General features: G+C 52.7%; 3 protein-coding genes across 6 annotated transcripts in view; 1 reads left to right on the plus strand and 2 right to left on the minus strand.

Annotated features, from left to right (window-relative positions):
- The window catches only part of ATCAY (ATCAY kinesin light chain interacting caytaxin), a 44,253-nt gene extending 41,166 nt beyond the window's left edge, over positions 1–3,087 (minus strand). The window contains exon 1 of the mRNA XM_030796035.1: positions 2,667–3,087. The gene's annotated coding sequence lies outside the window, so the exon portion shown is untranslated. The remainder of the gene's footprint in view (positions 1–2,666) is intronic.
- On the minus strand, positions 2,742–12,181 carry LOC100589457. Its single transcript, XM_030795630.1, is given in 5 exon segments — positions 2,742–2,945; positions 3,713–3,841; positions 10,300–10,628; positions 10,631–10,914; positions 12,123–12,181. Coding segments are annotated over 5 exon segments (1,005 nt in total).
- A 501-nt stretch (positions 12,182–12,682) lies between these two features.
- The window catches only part of ZFR2 (zinc finger RNA binding protein 2), a 66,292-nt gene continuing 59,577 nt past the window's right edge, over positions 12,683–19,397 (plus strand). For all 4 annotated transcript variants that reach the window (XR_004026436.1, XM_030796367.1, XM_030796368.1 and 1 more), the window contains exon 1: positions 12,683–12,751. Coding sequence is in view for 3 of the 4 variants with exons in the window: in XM_030796367.1 (XP_030652227.1) it covers positions 12,699–12,751 (53 nt within the window). In the remaining variant the exon portion in view is untranslated. The remainder of the gene's footprint in view (positions 12,752–19,397) is intronic.

Genomic DNA, 19,397 nt, shown 5'->3' on the forward strand with positions numbered 1-19,397 from the left:
GAGCTCACTGGGGGCAGGGGCAGGGTAGGGGGAAGCAGTCTGGGTGGGGCCAGGATCAGAGCTGCCAGGTGAGACTGAGTTCTGGTCTGCTCTGGGGCATGGCGGACTCTCAGACCATCTCCCTCTCTGGGTCTCAGTTTCCCTTTCTGTAAACAAAACAGTTGAATTAGAGATGACCTCTAAGATACCTTTTGGACGTAACATACCAGCATCTTATGACTCAACCAACCCCATCTGTTTTGTGCTTTGAAACCAGTGCTTTGCACCTGTGGACAATTCTGCCACCCCTGCTGCAAGGGGATACTTGGCATTGTCTAGAGGCACTTTTGTCACAACCGAGGGGAAGGAGTGCCCCCTGGGGCAGGCCAGGGGTGCTGCTCAGCACCCTACAGTGCCCAGGATGGCCGCCCATGACCAAGAATGACTGGGCCCCAAATATCCATAGATCCAAGGTGGAGAAACCTTGTCTTAAAGGCAATAGTCATTTCTGTGTGCATTCCCGTGTTTAAGAAAGGATTTCAGGCCCATGTCCGGCAGTCATTACAGAGCATTGTATGCTCTGTCCTTCCATTACCTCCGTCTGTCCTCTCAACAGCTCCTGAGTAGCTAGATACACCTTTTTTTGTTTTGTTTTGTTTTGTTTTGTTTTTTTTGAGATGGAGTCTCACTCTGTCGCCCAGGCTGGAGTGCAGTGGTGTGATCTCGGCTCACTGCAACCTCCACCTCCTGAGTAGCTGGGACTACAGGCGCGTGCCACCACGCCCAGCTAATTTTTGTATTTTTAGTAGAGACGGGGTTTCACGATATTGGCCAGGCTGGTCTCGAACTCTTGACCTCGTGATCTGCCTGCCTCCCAAAGTGCTGGGATTACAGGCTTGAGCCACTGCTCCTGGCCACTAGATCCACTTTTTAAAGCATCTAGGGGCTGGATGCAGTGGTGCATGCCTGGAACCCCAGCACTTTGGGCAGATTGCTTGAGACCAGGGGTTCGAGACCAGCCTGGGCAACACAGCAAGACCTCCATCTCTCCAAAAAAATACAAAAACTAACCAAGCATAATGGTGGGTGCCTGAGGTCCTAGCTAATCAGGAGGCTGAGGTGGGAGGATTGAACCCAGAAGGTCAAGACCAGCCTGGGCAACATAGCAAGGCCCCATCTCTACAAAAAACAAAACCAAAACCAAAAATTAATCAAATGTGGTGGGTGCCTGAAGTCATAGCTGTTCAGGAGGCTGAGGTGGGAGGATTGCTCGAGCCCAGGAGGTCGAGGCTGCAGTGAGCTATGATTGTGCTACCGCACTCCAGCCTAAGCAACAGAGATCCTATTTCAAAAAATAAAATAAAAAATAAAGCACCTGGCTGGGGGCAGTGGCTCACACGTGTAATCCCAGCACTTTGGGAGGATTGCCTGAGCACAGGAGGTCAAGACTAGCCGGGGCAAGATAGCAAGACCCTGTCTCAAAAAAACAAATACATAAAGCATCTAAGGCCCCCAACTCTCATGGCATCCAGGCTGCCTCTCTGTGGAATAGGTTACCTGCAGCCCCCCGGCATAGATATCGGGTTTGCATCGGGGACCAGGGACCGTGGCTTAGCAAGGAAGGACCCAGAGGCAGCCTCAGCCAGATGAGGAAGTGGGGGGAGGGGACGGCTAAAACTAGACCCTCCCCCGTACAGGGTGAGCGTTTCTCCCTCGATTCTCTGTCCTCAATGTCGTCATTCATTCTTGGAGGAGGGACAGTAACACGCAGCATGGAAAAAAAAAAATCCCTCCTGGATGCTATGGGGTGGGGGGTGGGGGTGGCAGCAGCCAGCCAGGCCCTTCCCGCGAGGGTAAGGTCTCCTCGGCAGTAGAAACGCATTTGCTCTCCGGAGGAAGGGGTCTTCGCCTCTGCCTTCCTCGCACTGAGCTGGGTGTGACCTCAGCCCCCAGGAACACTCCCCCCAGCCCCGCCCCCGACCCCCACCCCCTGCCAGCTGCAGCCACAGGCGTTGACTCCACAATCTTCTGAGGATGGGGTGTGGTGGGTTCTCAGTGGGCCCCGGACACTCCTGCACTCAGATCCTGGCTTCGCATTTGGGGACGGCCAAAAGAAGACAGTGACATCAAGGAACAGGAGTGAAGCGCTCATCTGAGCCCTGATGTCTGATTATTAGCAAATCACATACGAGTTCCAATAAGGAGGAGGCATCTGTGTCTTAAACCATAAACCACCCCCTTCCTCCCCACTCCACAGGACAGACAGCCTTTATCGACACACTTAAGAGAATTTTTTTTTTTTTTCGAAATCGGCGGCTGGTGGCCTTCCCAGCGTTATAAATAGGAAATACACAGGGTTAGGATGGGTCTATTTCAGCGTCCCAGAGAGAAGCTCAGGTTTTCATCCGCCCGAGCTCTCAGCGTGTCCTGAAAATGGTGCACTTATCTGCCTTCCAGGGGAACGGTGCGCGCGGAAGGTAAACTGTGTTGCTGGGCGCAGCTCAGGGAACGGTTTTCCCTGATACCGGGAACGCGGATGTGAGGGCCTTCACGGAGTCACAAGACCGTGGCTCTCTGCTCCCACCCGCCCCATCTGCTGGAAAGGGATTTAGAGGCGGCAAAGGCTGCCGGATAAACCTTCCAGGGAGACGGTTTATCCCGGGAGAAGGGGAGATGCGCGCACTCACCTCTGCAGCTGAGACAGCTTCTCCTCCTTACTGGCAAACAAAGGCGAGCCCTGCCCGTGTGCAGCTGGGCATCGTTCACGCTCCCCAGGCCTTCAGAGCCTGGGAGGAAAAGGATGCTCGCAGGGGCGGATTCTGCATCCGAGGAAGGTCACCCAGGGCGACGTGGCCAGCGCCCGCCAGCTCTTTTGTGTAGGGGTGGGTGGGGTGCAGGGTTAGCGGTGGGCTCCCCAGCGCGGGGCTGCGGCTGCGCCTCCTCTCATCGCCGCCAGCCTGCGCGCCCTGCCTCCGAGGTAGCTGCTTCTTCCCAGCTCACGGCTGGCAGAGGCTCGGCTTCCCGAAGACAGTTAATTTATGCTGCTTTTGTGTGCAGGGAGGAGGGGGTGGGGGGTGGCGGCCTGACCGAAAAGCACAGCCCCCTGCCAGAATCCGGTCCTCTCCATTGGCTGACAGACAAGCATCTCCGAAAGCCACACCAGGAGCAGTGGCAGAAATCATTTTCTGATGGCGCGTCACAGATTGAAAAACAAAACAACAGACAAATCAATACATAAATGGCAAGATGGCCTCATTCCTTAGAGAATGGGGGGCGGGGGGGTTGGGGAAGGTCTTCTTGGCATTTCTCCTTGCAAAGGGAGCAGGGTTGAGGGGTGGCATCTCCCAAAAAGTCTGTGCAGGCAAAGAAAGGACTGTCCCCAGGCCGGATGCCATGGCTCACGCCTATAATCCCAGCACTTTGGGAGGCCGAGGAGGGAGGATCACCTGAGGTCAGGAGTTCGATACCAGCCTGGCCAACATGGTGAAACCCCATCTCTACTGAAAATACAAAAATTAGCCAGGCGTGGTGGCGCATGCCTGTAATCCCAGCTACTCGGGAGGCTGAGGCAGGAGAATCGCTTGAACCTGGGAGGCAGAGGTTGCAGTGAGCTGAGATGGCGCCACTGCACTCCAGCCTGGGTGGCAGAGGGAGACTCTGTCTCAAAGAAAAAAAAAAAAGAAATGACTGTCCCCAGGTCAATGTGTTGTGGGTCCATTAGATGGTCACTTACCATTGATGCAGCCTTGTGCCTTAAACAGGGCTGGGTGGAGGGGAGGCAGAAGTTTCTCAGGCACACTCGCTTTGCAGGGCTGCTGTGGGAACGGCGCCCTCTGCAGTTGTGCGCTGGCGTGGCCTCACCCTGGAGGAATTCAAGGAGACAACGGAAGATGGTAGGGTGGAGAGTGCAGGCCCTGCAGTCGGACTGGAAGTGGGTTTGAACTCTAGCCCAGCCACTCCCCAGTTGGCGGACCAGTGGGCATGAGTGATCTCACCTGCGGGCCTCAGTTTTCCTCATCTGTGAAATGGAGCCGCTATGGCTTTTCCACGTTATGAGATAATGCATAGACAGCACTAAACACAATGCCGGGGCACAAGAAAACCTTTCTATGTGTTTCTTTCTTTCTTTTCTTTTCTTTTTCTTTTTTGAGGTGGAGTCTTGCTCTGTTGCCCAGGCTGGAGTACAGTGGTGCGATCTCGGCTTACTGCAACCTCCGACTCCCAGGTTCAAGTGGTTCTCCTGCCTCAGCCTCCCAAGTAGCTGGGATTACAGGCACACACCACCACACCGGGCTAATTTTTTTTGTATTTTTAGTAGAGACGGGGGTTTCACCATGTTGGTCAGGCTGGTCTCGAACTCCTGACCTCAGATGATCCGCCCACCTTGGCCTCCCAAAGTACTGGGATTAGAGGTATGAATCACTGTGACCGGCCTATATGTATTGCTTGCTTTTGCTGTTTTTAATGTTTATTTTATTTACCTATTTTTAGGAAACAGGGGTTTTCCCTGTCATCCAGGCTGGAGTGCAATGGCACAATCATAGCTCACTGCAGTCTTGAACTCCCAGGATCAAGTGATCCTGACACCGCTTCCTCCCGAGTGGCTGAGATTACAGGCTTCCACCACCATGCCCCGCTAATCTGTGTAATTTTTGTAGAAATAGGGTCTCTCTCTATTGCCCAGGCTGGTCTTGAACTCTTGGGCTCAAGTGAGCCTCTCACCTCGGCCTTGAAAAATGTTGGGATTATAGGTGTGAGCCACCGTGCCTGGCCCACAGCACTTACTATTAATTGAAATTATTTATACTTTTTTTTGTTGTTGTTGAGTCTCTGCTCCTCCTTATTAGAATATACTATTTTGTTTTGTTTTGTTTTTTGGGACAGAGTCTTGCTCTGTCTCCCAGGCTGGAGTGCAGTGATGTGATCTCAGCTCACTGCAACCTCCGCCTCCTCTCAGGTTCAAGCGATTCTCACGCCTCAGCTTCCCAAGTAGCTGGGACTACAGGCATGCACCACCACACCCGGCTATTTTTTTTTACTTTTAGTAGAGACGGGGTTTCACCATGCTGGCCAGGCTGGTCTCAAACTCCTGACCTCAGGCGATCTGCCTGCCTTGGCCTCCCAAAGTGTTGAGATTACAGGCGTGAGCCACCGCACCTGGCCAGAATATACATTTTGGAAGAGCAGAGGCTCAGTTGGTCTTATGCACCACACATTCTCCGCACAAGGTAGCAACTCGTGGTGCAAAGCTGTTCAGGAAACGCAGGCAGAGTGCGTGAAGGCTGGCTCCCTTCATGACATGACCCTTCACGACCCTCACCCACTGCATGGGGGTCTGCACTCTTCTGAGGCATAAAGGCAACCTGCCCACAGCAGAGGCAGAAAGCCCCGATGGGGAAGCAGAGAACCCAGAGACTTAGCACAAGGTTGGGGCTTCCCATCTCCTGGCTGGAGAAAGCGGAGGTCTTGTGAGAGACACTTGTGTTCACTGAGGGGTAGATTCGGTTATTCCCTGTGCTGGGCACTGGGCACAAGATATGAGTAATTCCCATTACTGGCAAACAAAGGTGAGCCCTGTCTGGGTGCAGGGGGCATCTCTCAGGCTCCCCAGGCCTTCAGAGCATCAGAGGAAGAGGATGGCTGAAGGGAGGGATTCTGCATCCGAGGAAGGTTGCAAGGCGATATGGCTAGTGCCCACCAGCTCTTTTGTGCAGGATTGGGGGTGCAGGGTTAGTGGTGGGCTCCCCTGCATGGGGCTGCGGCTGTGGCCCCTCTCATCATCACCCACCTGCACGCCCTGCCTCTGAGGTATCTGCTTCTTCCCAGCTCATGGCTGGCAGAGGCGTGGCTTCCCTAAGACAGTTAATTCATGCTGTTTTTGTGTGCAGGATTGGGAATCCTCTTAGAATGCCCATTCAGTTGAGGCCAGGCATGTAATCCCAGCACTTTAGGAGGCCGCTCACACCTGTAATCCCAGCACTTTAGGAGGCCGCTCACACCTGCAATCCCAGCACTTTGGGAGGCTGAGGCGGGCAGATAACTTGAGGTTGGGAGTTTGAGACCAGCCTGGACAGCATGGTGAAACCCCGTCTCTACTAAAAATACAAAAATTGGTCGGACGTGGTGGTGGGCGCCTGTAATTCCAGCTACTCGGGAGACTGAGGCAGGAGAATCGCTTGAACCCGGGAGGTGGAGGTTGCAGTGAGCCCAGATTGAGTCACTGCACTCCAGGTGGGGTGACAGAGTGACGCTCCATCTCAAAAAAAACAAAAAAAAGAATTCCTATTCAGTTGAGAGAAACAGGTGGACAATAGAGTCTGGGCTGATGTAGAGATATCTTTGCAGTGGTGCAGGTTGGGGGAGGCTTGGGGAGGTTTCCTGGTGGGGTTACAGGGGTGGTGACTGTATGAATGAGACCCCTGAGGAGTGAGTGGAGTTAGATGAAAAAAAAAAGGGGAGGAAGGCGTATTCTGGACGGACAGGCCTGCCCAGACTGGCATTTAAAGAGCCACAGCTTCTCCCCAGTCCACCAAGGCCCTGGGAACTGTCCATGGTGCTACAGCCACCACCGAGGAGCCACAGTGTGTGACCTGAGCTCGGTTCCCTGTTTTTTTGTTTTTCTTTTTGTTTTTTCCTGTGAGACAGAGTGTCGCTCTGTCACCCAGGCTGGAGTACAGTGGTGCGATCTCGGCTCACTGCAACCTCTGCCTCCCGGGTTCAAGCGATTCTTCCACCTTAGCCTCCCGAGTAGCTGGGATTACAGGCACCCGCCACCACGCCAGGCTAATTTTTGTATTTTTAGTAGAGACGAGGTTTCACTGTGTTAGCCAGGATGGTCTTGATCTCCTGACCTCGTGATCTGCCCACCTCGGCCTCCCAAAGTGCTGGGATTACAGGCTTGAGCCACCGCGCCCGGCCAATGGCCGGTACTTTTATGGCCATTCGTAGACATGCACAGAGCAGGGGGAAAATATTTGAGCCCCTGATGTGCTTGTTCCCAGCCAAAGTTGAATAAGACAATGCTCTATCATCTTGTTTCAGCTGTCATACTTTAAACACATCTTTTTGGGGCTGCAGCTTTTTTCCCATTTTTGTGCTTTTTCTTGGTGATTTTGCTATTTAAAATGACTTTTGGTCAGGCGCGGTGGCTCACATCTGTACTCCCAGCACTTTGGGAGGCTGAGGCAAGCGGATCACCTGAGGCCAGGAGTTCAAGACCAGCCTGGCCAACATGGTGAAACCTCGTCTCTACTAAAAATACACAAATTAGCTGGGGGTGGTGGCACGCGCCTGCAATCCCAGCTATTCAGGAGGCTGAGGCAGGAGAATCACTTGAACCCAGGAGGCGGAGGCTGCAGTGAGCTGAGATCGTGCCACTGCACTCCAGCCTGGGTGAAAAAGCAAGACTCCGTCTCAAAAATAAATAAATAAATCCATAAAATAAAATGACCTCCAAGCATCGTGCTGAAGCACGTCTAGTGTTCCTAAGTGCAAGAAAGCTCCAAGGAGAAAAACTGTGTGTTAGAGAACTTCAGATACGAGTAAAAGTGCTATGAGTTCAATGTGAATGACTCAACCATATCTATTTGTTGGGAATAATGCTCAAAATGCTAAGGAGATTGAATACTCAAACAAAGGGATTTTAGCAAAGCAATTGTACTTCTGCTCAGAGAGGTGTTTTTCTTTGACCAGTCGTCATGAGAGCGCACCTGAACAAAGGGTCACGAGAGCCTTTATTCCTGACACAAGTCCTGCCCCTGTGCCCTTTCCCCATTGGCTGGGGTCGGGTCACACAGTCTGAACTAATCCCGGTTGGCTAGATATTTGAACTTTCTTTTTTTTTTTTTGAGATGGAGTTTCGCTCTTATTGCCCAGGTTGGAGTGCAATGACACAATCTCGGCTCACTGCAACCTCCATCTCCTGGGTTCAAGTGATTCTTCTGCCTCAGCCTCCCGAGTAGCTGGGATTACAGGCATGCACCACCATGCCTGGCTAATTTTGTATTTTTAGTAGAGATGTTGGTCAAGCTGGTCTCGAACTCCTGACCTCAGTTGATCCGCCCTTCTCATCCTCTCAAGGTGCTGGGATTACAGGTGTGAGCCACTGCACCTGGCCAAGGTCATGTATTGACGGTTGATGCAAACATTGTGACTAGAGGCTCACAGGAACCCAAACCTGTGTTTCTCTTAGGAGCGATGGTCGGTATTAGTGAACTTGGTATTGCCTTTAGAGAACAGAAATAATGAGAATCGACTGTGTCTACTTCTTTTTTTTTTTTTTTAGACAGAGTCTTGCTCTGTCGCCTAGGCTGGAGTGCAGTGGTGCGATCTTGGCTCACTCCAAGCTCCGCCTCCCGGGTTCACGCCATTCTCCTGCCTCAGCTTTCCGAGTAGGTGGGACTACAGGCGCCCACCACCACGCCTGGCTAATTTTTGTGTATTTTTAGTAGAGATGGGGTTTCACTGTGTTAGCCAGGATGGTCTCGATCTCCTGACCTCATGATCTGCCTGCCTCGGCCTCCCAAAGTGCTGGGATTATAGGTATGAGCCACCGCGCCCGGCCTCTTTTTTCTTTTCTTTTCTTTTTCTTTCTTTTTTTTTTTTTTAGACTGAGTCTTGCTCTGTCACCCAGACTGGAATGCAGTGGTACACTTATGGCTCACTGCAACCTCCACCTCCTGGGCTCAAGCGATCCTCCCACCTCAGCCTCCTAAGTGGCTGGGACTACAGGCACACACAACCACACCCAGCTAATTTTTATATTTTTTAGAGATGGGGTCTCCCTATGTTGCCCAGACTGGTCTCAAACTCCTGGGCTCAAGCAATCCTCCTGCCTTGGCCACCGAAGTAGCTGGGGTTACTGGTATGAGCCACTATGCCTGGCTTGTTTCTACTTCTGAAGGCTGTTTTTTTTTTTTTTTTTGAGACAGAGTTTCACTCTTTCACCCAGCCTGGAGTGCAGTGTTGTGATCTCAGCTCACTGCAACCTCTGCCCTCCAGGTTCAAGCAGTTCTCCTGCCTCAGCCTCCTGAGTATCTGGGATTATAGGCACCTACCGCCACGCCCAGCTAATTTTTTTATATTTTTAGTAGAGACAGGGTTTCGCTAGGTTAGCCAGGCTGGTCTCGAACTCCCGACCTCAGCCTCCCAAAGTGCCGGGATTACAGGTGTGAGCCACCATGCCCGGCCTTCTGAAGACTGTTGTGGGAACTCGATCACATTTTGCATGTAAAGCATTTAGCACAATCGTTGTAGTAAATAATAGAAAAAATGCAACCCAGAGAAAACACTAGAACAGATCCTTTGTAAAGAGATGCAGCCTTTGTTACCTAATTAGAATGGCAGGGACTTGGAGAGAGGCCATGTGCTATTAATTACCTTGTTGGACTTTAGTCAGGGCATGGCAGGGGGAGCTGCATTGGCCAGACCCACCAGACCATTCCTAGTGGCCACACATGGTCATGGAGATACAGATGGAAGAGTGCCATCCGCTAAATCACCAAATATGGCTTCCCTCAGCACCCTGGGCTCTCCATGGAGCCTGTCCAAGAATTAGTAGCCCTGTATCTGCTGAATGCACTTCTTACTTTAATGCTCTCGTAATACTCCATTGTCAAAAAGCCAAGTGATTTGAAAGACCTCAGCAAAGCAAAAGTTCATAGATGCCCAAGACCCAAGACTTCCTTTTTTGTTTTGTTTTGTTTTGAGACTGAGTCTCACTTTGTCACCTGGGCTGGAGTGCAGTGGCGCGATCTCGGCTCACTGCAACATCTGCCTCCCAGGTTCAAGCAGTTCTCCTGCCTTGGCCTCCTGAGAAGCTGGGACTACAGTCACCCGCCACCTCACCTGGCTAATTTTTGTAATTTTTAGTACAGACAGGGTTTCACCATGTTGACCAGGCTCGTCTTGAACTCGTGACCTCAGGTGATCTGCCCGCCTCAGCCTCCCAAAGTGCTGGGATTACAGGCATGAGCCACTGTGCCTGGCCCCCTTTTATGTTTCTTTTCCCTGTAGTTTTTTTTTTTTTTTTTTGGAGACAGGGGTTCTGGCTCTGTCACCCAGGCTGGAGTGCAGTGGTGCGATCTTGGCTCACGGCAGCCTCTGCCTCCTGGACTCAAGTGATCCTCCCACCTCAGCCTCCTGAGTAGCTGGGACCACAGGCACCCGCCACCATGCCCAGATAATTTTTGTATTTTTAGTAGAGCTGGGGTTTCGCCATGTTGGCCAGGCTGCTCTTGAACTCCTGACCTCGGGTGATCCGCCTGCCTCGGCCTCCCAAAGTGCGAGGATTACAGGTGTGAGCCACCGCGCGCGGCCCACTTCCTCATCTGGGAAGTGACCCTCCAGGAAGTCACAGAGCTGGGGGTCTGTAGGGGTGGAACCCAGGGCATGACGATCCAAAAGACCCTGGTTGAGATTTTTCCCGGGGGCCATGGCGGCTTCCATGGCTTCCAGGGTTTTACCCCACTCATCCTGACCTGCCTTCTGGATGTCCTGGAAGAGAGCAGGGCCACCACACTGGTTTTGCATCTTCAGGAGACGCTTAACGCCCTTGCGCTTCTCCTCGTCCAATTCATGGAAGAAGTAGCCCCCGCCTTCCGGAGCCACATCACGGTGGTCATAATAGAAGCGCAGAGAGAGGAGATGCAGGAGGCCCGCAGGTGCAAACTGACCAGGCGGTTGACGGCTGCCTCCACCGCGGTGGAATAATTCTGACCAATCTGGGAGCACATGGTTGGTCGGCAAGAAGGAGCTAACCACAAAAACGGCGTTGGCTGGTCCGAGAAGCAGGAGATGGCTGAGACGATGGTCCTGGAGGTTGCAAGTAGAGAGGAAATCAGAGGGTGGTCGGAGGCTGGAAGTGAGTTCCTGCATCTGTTCTGTCCAAACACTGTTGAAGCAAGAGACAGATCCGCGGGACCGCCAAAGACGCTGCTGCTTGTCAGGTTTCAATACTGTCAAGTGACTCTCCCTCCCCCTCCTTCCAGGCTGCAGTCTTGGGAAGGAAGTCACTATATGCACAGCCCATACTCAAGAGGTGTAGAGTTACTCTCTATCTCCTTAAGGGCAGTGTAGCTGCACAAATTAGGAATTCTTCTACATAAGAGATTTGTCCGTTTGCCTCCATTTATTTGTTTATTCATTCAATTCTTTCTCTCTCTCTCTCTTTTCTTTTCTTTCCTTCCCTTCCTTCCCTCCCTGCTCCTCTCCCTCTCCTCTTTTTTTTTTTTTTTTTTTTTGAGACGGTGTATTGCTCTGTTGCCCAGGCTGGAGTACAGTAGTGTGATCTCGGCTCACTGCATCCTCCACCTCCTGGGTTCAGGTGATTCTCCTGCCTCAGCCTCCCGAGTAGCTGGGATTACAGGTGTGCACCACCATGCCTGGCTAATTTTTTTTTTTTTTTTTTTTTTTTTTGTATTTTTAGTAGAGACAGGGTTTCGCCATGTTGGCTAGGCTGAACACCTGACCTCGGGTGAGCTGCCCACCTCGCCTTCCCAAAGTGCTGGGATTACAGGCGTGAGCCACCACGCCCAGCCCTTTCTTTTCTTTTTTGAGACAGGGTCTCACTCTGGAGTGCAGTTGCACAATCACAGCTCACTGCAGCCTTGACCGCCCAGGCTCAAGTGATCCTCCCACCTTAGCCTTCTGAGTAGCTGGGACCACAGGCATGTACCACCATGACCAGCTAATTAAAAAAAATTGTAGAAACAAGGTCTTGCTATGTTGTGCAGGCTAGTCTCAAAGTCCTAGGGCTCAAGATCCTCCTGCCTCTGCCTCTCAAAATGTTGGGATTACAGACGTGAACCACTGTGCCCGGCCTATCATTTATTTATATCAGGTTGTGAACACAGGAGGCAGAGACCATGGGGGCCACCTGAAGAGTCATTCTGAGGCTAGATGCAGTGGCTCACGTCTGTAATCCCAGCACTTTGGGAGGCCAAGGCAAGAAGATCATTTGAGGCCAGGAGTTCAACATCAGCCTGGGCAACATAGCAAGACCCTGCCTCTACAAAAAATTAAAAAATTAACTGGCTGTGGTGGTGGGGCTTGTGGCATGGGTGGGGCTTGAGCAGAGACCTCCACATCTGAGTGGTTAAAGGGAAGGTGGGGCTCGGAGACAGAGGTAGGGCTTGTGCAGAGACCATATCTCAGCAGGTAAAGGGAAGGCGGGGCTCCGAGAAAGAGGCGGGGCTTGTGGCATGGGTGGGGCTTGAGCAGAGACCTCCACACCTGAATGGTTAAAGGGAAGGTGCGGTTCCAAAAAAAAGGTGGGGCTTGTGGCATGGGTGGGGGTTGTGCAGAGATCACATCTGAGTGGGTAAAGGGAAGGCAGGGCTCTGAGTAAGAGGCGGGGCTTGTAGCATGGGCGGGGCTTGTAGCATGGGCGGGACTTGATCAGATACCGCCACAGCTGAGTGGTTAAAGGGAATGTGGGGGCTCCGAGAAAGAGGCGGGGCTTCTAGCATGGGCGGGGCTTGAGCAGAGACCTCCACATTTGAGTGGTTAAGAGGAGGGCGGGGCTCTGCGTAGGAGGCGGGGCCTCGGGGGTAGGTCTGGTTGCGAGGCAGTATCTCCCCAGCCTAAGAGAAGGAAGCGAGAAGATGTGGGCTTCGCGCAGGGGGCGGGGCTTCGGGCGCGTGGCCCGGCGCGAGCGGCACGCGGCTCGGGGGCGGGGCGGGTGACGTCACGGGCCCGCCGGGCTCGGGGAAGACGCCAAGATGGCGACGAGTCACTCTTTCGACCTCGCGCAGGGCGGCGGCCCGCAGTACAGGTAACTGCCCCGCCGCGCCAGCCCCCGCCAGTCCCGGCCCCTGCAGCCTGGCCGGGACCTCGCCTACCCCTTCTCCCGCCCCGCGCGCCCGGCCCGGTCCCAGTCCCAGCCCCAACCTGGACCCCCGACCTGAGGGAAGCCGCGGCGCCGGGAAAAGCAGGCGGGGCGGCCTTAGGTTCGGCACCGGGCGGGATACGGGCTCTGGGGCTCCGGCTGAGACGTCTCTGCAGCCGACGGTGTCTGTCGGTGGGAGCGGGAGGGGGCTTCTGAAGTGGGAGGGGGCCTGGGTCTGGGCCTGGGCCTGTGAGGGGTCGGGGGTTCAGCCCCTGATGGGGACGCCCCGAGGAGGGCAGCGAGAGGGGACAGACCCGGGAGGGTGTCTGGCCGGGGAGGGGGAGTGACAGAGGAGGGGAGGGGACGGAACTGACCCAATGCAGGGAGGAGACCTGGAAGGTGCCTGGCCGGGGAGTGGGTGGGGATGGGCAGAGGGGAGCTGACCCCCGATTGCTGGTAGGGGAGGAGAAAACAGAGATCAGCGAGGGTTCCTGGCTGGGCAGGAGGAAGCCACAGTCGAGGGGTGAGGAACTGGCCCCTGATGGGGGTAAGAGAGAAGACAGAAACCTAGGAGGGTGTCTGGCTGGACAGGGGGAGGGCTAGAGCAGAGCTGACCCCGATTGCTGGTAGGGGGAGAGAATTCAGACCTGGGAGGGTGTTTGGCTGGGCAGGAGGAGGGGAAGGGCAGAGGGGCGTTAATCCCCGATTGCTGGAGGAGGAGAAGGCAGAGACCTGAAAGGTTTCCTGGCTGGGCAGGGGGCAGCCACATTCGAGTGTGGAGAGCACTGACCCCTGATGGTGGGGGTAGGAGAGAAGGCAGAGACCTGGGAGGGTACCTAGCAGGCAGGGGCAGAGACCTGGGGTGGGGTGTGGAGTAGGGGTGGGAACCTGACCCCTGATTTGGGGTGGAGAGAAGACAGAGACCTGGGAGGTTACCCCAGGGAGGGGCGGAAACCGAGGTTGGTGGGGAACTTAGGCCTGACTGGGGAAGGGGGACAGAGACTTTGCGGGAAGGCAGTATGTCGTGGGAGGAGGTCGTGAGGTCAAATAAGAGGGTGGGCACCTGGGTTTCCAGGGAACTGGGACCCTGCTGGGACAGTGAGGAGGGAGAAAGGGCCCTGAGTGTTTGGATATTTAAGATCCTTTTCTAGGTCTTAAATATCTAGTCTTTTGGGAGGGGAGGGAGAGAAAGGATCCTGGAGGAGAGATGGCAGACGATGGGGACACACTGGGAACTGGCCAGGGGCAGAAGGGCTCAGTGAGTAGGGACACACACGGGGTAAGTTTGTGCCCCAAATGTACAAACACGCACTCTACACCGTTCTCCCAGGCCTGCTCCTCGGAGCATCTCTGCTGTCTTCAGCCCGTCCATCTGTCCCCAAGACCGGAGTCCCAGTCTGGGAGCCAGGGCTGGCATCTCTGGGGGAAGCAGATCCCCCCCCAGCAGTTGATAATTTCCGCGTGTCACCCTCGTGTCAGTTTCCACCTGGTAGCTTGCTATAACCTTGTTTCTCACAGTCCCTGCTGAGCCCCCACAGATACAAACCACCCCTTGGGCACCTCATAGAGGGGCCTCTGCTGAGCTCGGGGGTCTTTGCCCCCCGCGGTGTTCCTACTGCATTTCAGCACATGGAAGAGAGATCCAGGCAGGTGTTTCAGCTTCCCGCAGTGGAGCGGCAGTGCCGACCCTTCCACCAGTGGCTGTGATATTGCTGTGCCCTTTCTAATGGAATCACAAAGAGAAACCACCCAGGGCTTGGAAACCAGGGCTGTGGGAATGAGGAGTGCACCTGTTTCCTGCACTCGGAGTGGTTTCTCCGGTGGAGTATTTGACTAGTAATGGATTTCCTATTAGGGAAGGGATCTATGATCTGCTCATTTCCCAGAACGGAGCGTTTAATTTTTATTTGATCTTTTCTTTTGCTTCCTTCATCCTCAGTGGCGTTTTGGTTGCCACTGCTCAGTTAAAGCGGCTGGACTTGGCTAGCGATCCAGGCTGGTAGAAACTTCTGGACACACTCCACCCCCCTGCCTGCCAGCTCTTCCTTCTTTTCTCTTTCTCTTCTTTCTTTCTCCATTGCATTCTTCCATCAGACGTGGAAAATCACTTGAATATTATGCTTGCTATTAAAATTACCTTCCAGAGGAGAAATTGAATGTTTGTTGTTCAAATAGGTGATTGCTAAGCTTCAGTAGACGCTTGTGTCATTGATTTGAATTAATACATTTCAGCACAGCTACCTTCTGTGTTCTGATGGCTTAGGTGATACAGTATACACGTAACGCGGCATTGAGTTGTTGAGTTAGTCCGTCCTTAGAATTGCCCAGGGAGAATGTGTTCTTCCTTAAGAAAATAGTAAGCTATTAAGTAAAAACTCAAAATCACACAGGAATCATAGCAAAATACATTTCAGTCTCTCAAAACCTTGAAACAAGATGACAGGCATCATTTGAATGACTTTAGGTTAACTAGACATTCTTTCTTGCGGGAAATGACTTTTGTTTGGAAACTTTGGCTGCTTTTAAAGTACATATGTTTTGGCCGGGTGCGGTGACTCACGCCTGTAAACCCAGCACTTTGGGAGGCCGAGGCAAGCGGATCACTTGAGGTCAGGAGTTCGAGACCAGCCTGGCCAACATGGTGAAACCCTGTCTCTCCTAAAAATACAAAAATTAGCCGGGCGTGGTGTTGCATGCCTGTAATCCCAGTTACCCAGGAGGCTGAGGCAGGAGGATCGCTTGAACCCGGGAGGTGGAGGTTGCTGTGAGCTGAGATCACTGCATCACTGCACTCCAGCCTGGGCAACAGGGTGAGACTGTCTCAAACAAACAAAAAAGTACCTATGTTTTATATAACCTGCCATGAGAAAACTGATCAGGTAACAGATTTTGTGTACCAATTTTATGGCAGCATTTGGACAGCAGTATTTACAACGCCTGTTTCAAGAATTGCCAAAACAAAGACAGCAATTCATTTTTTAGGAGTTTTGGGTAGGTTTTCTTAGCTTATAAAATCGATAACCAGGCCAGGCATGGTGGCTCATGCCTGTTGCTCCAGCTTTTTCGAAGGCCAAGACAGGAGGATCACTTGAGCCCAGGAGTTTGAGATTAGCCTGGACAAAATGATGAGACCTTTCCCCCCATCTCTATAAAAAAATTAACAATTAGCTAGATGTGGTGGTGTGCACCTATAGTCCCCAGCTGCTTGGGAGGCTGAGGTAGGAGGATCACCTGAGCCCAGGAGTTTGAGGCTGTAGTGAGTTGGGATTGCAACACTGGACTCCAGCCTGGGCAACAGAGCAAGACACTGTCTCTAAAACAAATGAATCAAAAATTGATAACCATAGCCCTGGGTAGGAATTTCCTTAAAGTTTTCATCCATAAATAGGGTTGGCATCTGAACTGCTTAATTGTTGGTCAGTAAGAATTGGACGCACATTCACTCTTGAAGGCATGAGAAAAGTTTACAGTTACCTGTTGATAGTGTTGATTATTTTATTTTATATGGTCTTATGAATCTCATAATTTTTTTAGAAGTTGAATTAGTGCTGCAAGTCTTCAGAATGAAACATTAATCCCATGTGGAAAACCGAGTGCAGCAGTGCTTTTAATTAGCACTGAGCGCAGGCCGGGCGCGGTGGCTCACACCTGTAATCCCAGCACTTTGGGAGGCCGAGGCGGGTAGATCACCTGAGGTCAAGGAGTTCGAGACCAGCCTGGCCAACGTGGTGAAACCCTGTCTCTACTAAAAATACAAAAAAATAGCCAGCTGTGGTGATGCATGCCTGTAAACCCAGCTACTCAGGAGGCTGATGCAGGAGAATTGCTTGAACCCGGGAGGCGGAGATCGCAGTGAGCTGAGATGGCACCACTGCACTCCAGCCTGGGTGACAGAGCGGGAGTCTGTCTCAAGAAAAAGAAAGAAAGAAAGAAAAGAGAAGAGAGAAAAGAAAGATTAGCATTGAGCGCAGTTTTTTAGCTGAGAATAGCTGAGGGGCTCCAACAGGGTCTGTACATGTTAAGTCACACTGGTCATGAAAGCGTGGAGAGCTCAAAGTGGTGTGTTGGAAGTGCAGAGTGGTGGGAAGCGACAGGCCGGAGGCCTCTGCCGTTACCTTTCTCTTTGCCTAGCGGCTTCGTCACAGTTCCACCAGTATTACGCAGTCACTGGCTAGCTGTGCCTTTGCGTTCTTGTTAAATCTAAGTTAGAAGACTACTGGATTTCGGTGTAATACTTGATGTCCTGTCCAGAGAACCTCTGTTTGTTTGTTTGTTTGTTTGTGAGACAGGATCTCACTCTGTTGCCCAGGCTGGAGTGCCGTAGCACAGTCTTGGCTCACTGCAGCCTCTAACTTCTGGGCTCAGGCAGTCTTCCCCGCTCAGCTTCCTGGAGTGGCTGGGATGACAGGGGCTCACCACCATGCCTGGCGATATTTATTTTTGTAGAGATAGGGTCTTGCTATTTTGCCCAGGCTGGTCTTGAACCGGCCTCAAGGGACCTCCCGCCTTTCCCTCCTAAAGTGTTGGGATTACAGGCACTTCCTCCCTGCAATTAAATTCCGACACTGTTAGCATACATTATAAGCTGAGCTCCTGCCCCTGGAGAGTTTCCGGAAGTGGGAGGCAGGGTTGGAACGCCATCACACTCTGTTAGTGATGGGCAGGATGCTCGTTGCTGGTTATTGATTCTCTGTGTGAGGTGAGTCCCGGGCACCTGGTACTGACTGAGCCCTCACGTGATCCTCGGGGCAGGTGTTGTGAAGCCCATTTTGCTGATGAGGAAAGTGAGGCTTGGGGGCAGTCACTGGACTGACGTGGGGGCCCAGTGGTCGGCCTGGCTAGGAACGGGCCCAGGCCAGTGCCTCACTCACAGTCAGGGCTGCTGGAGCTTAGAGAAGCAGCCGTGGCGTCGAACCCAGCCCTGACCACGTCAGCTTAGAGGTTGCGCCTGTGGTAGAGACTGTGTTATTGCCATCCTTTACGCTGTCACCTGCACCCTACCCTGCTAGTTCAGGGCCCAGTCAGATAGTGGTTTAGGGCTACATCCTTCAGACATTAAAAAACACATGGCCAGGCGTGGCAGTGCACACCTGTAGTCCCAGCACTTTGGGAGGCCGAGGAGGGAGGATTGCTTGAGGCCAGGAAGTTGAAGCTACATTGAGCTATAATTGCACCACTGCACTCCAGCCTGGGTGACAGCACAATATCCTGTCTCAACAAACAATAAAAAAAAAGAGCCCCTCCCCGGAGTGGGGACATTGAGACAGCACATGGCCCCGTGTCACTGGGAAAGTAATGGTGACCCAACCCGTATCTCTCAAAAATGTCTTCCGGGCAACAGGTAGCTTGAAAAAGGCCCGGAGCCCATGCTGACCATGAGAACAGGCTCGGCAGCCCCAGTGCCAGTGACAGAACCTGTTAACACCCCCGATGGGAGCCCCTGCCTGCCAGGTGTGGCTGCAACCGGCTTCAGAACCGACCTGGTCATACCCAGCCCAGACGCCACACTCGCCCTCCCGCAGGCCTCCAGGTCCTTCCAGTGGAAACCCCACCCGCCAAGGCCAGCCCCATCCCTTTGAGCTTAGGTCCAAGGAGCACAGGCTGCCCTGGAGAGTCCGATGTCGCCATGTTGGGGGCCGGGACGCGTACCTGTAAGTGGACTCCTACCACCAGGTCCAGAAAGCCCCGGGAAAGTGAGACGTGGGCCCCTCGAGCTGTTTGCACATCCTAGTAAGTAACTGCGCCTCCGCTGCATCCGTTCTTTCCGGGGAGCACGACCCTGGAGGAGCCAGGGGAGATCTTGCCGCTCCCATGTTGCTGCGGTCTTTTTCATGCCCTTCTCAGCAAGGCTGAAATACATGTTACGGGCTGAACTCCTTAGAAGAGAATCTGAGAGGCAGCTGCTGGCTGCACGTGAAAACTTGGGTTGAAGTAAACTTTCGGGAAACCTTTTCAAATGACAGGACTTGTGGTCTCAGCTCCTATACAAGGAATTAGGTAGATTGAATATTTTTGAAGTGTGGATTTTGATTTTTCATCTTACTTGTTTTAGAACCAAAAGTTAGGCCAGGCACGGTGGCTCACACTTGTAATCCCAGCATTTGGGGAGGCTGAGGCAGGCAGATCACCTGAGGTCAAGAGTTCCAGACCAGCCTGGCCAATATGGTGAAACCCCATCTCTGTTGAAAATCCAAAAATTACCTGGGTGTGGTGGCATGTGCCTGTAGTCCCAGCTACTCAGGAGGCTGAGGCAGGAGAATTGCTTGAACCCGGGAGGCGGAGGTTGCAGTGAGCTGAGATTGCGCCACTGCACTCTAGCCTGGGCAACCAAGTGAGACTCCATCTCAAAATAAAAGAACCAAAAGTTAGTTCATACATATTGGGGCACAAGTAAATTCCGAGGAGACTTTTTTCTCCCCTAAACATATTCTCTGTTTCTGGATTTTTAAGAGTTTTATTTTGTATTTGTCTCTTGTGTGGGTCTACCAACGTGTGCATTTAGAATGATCGAACAAATACATCAGCTTTAAAAGCATTTTTGAATGGCCCTGGAGAACAGCCTTTCACGTGAGGGTAATGAATATTGGTGTTC

The sequence above is a fragment of the Nomascus leucogenys genome, chromosome 17 (genome assembly GCF_006542625.1).
Source record: "Nomascus leucogenys isolate Asia chromosome 17, Asia_NLE_v1, whole genome shotgun sequence".
NCBI lineage: Eukaryota > Metazoa > Chordata > Mammalia > Primates > Hylobatidae > Nomascus > Nomascus leucogenys.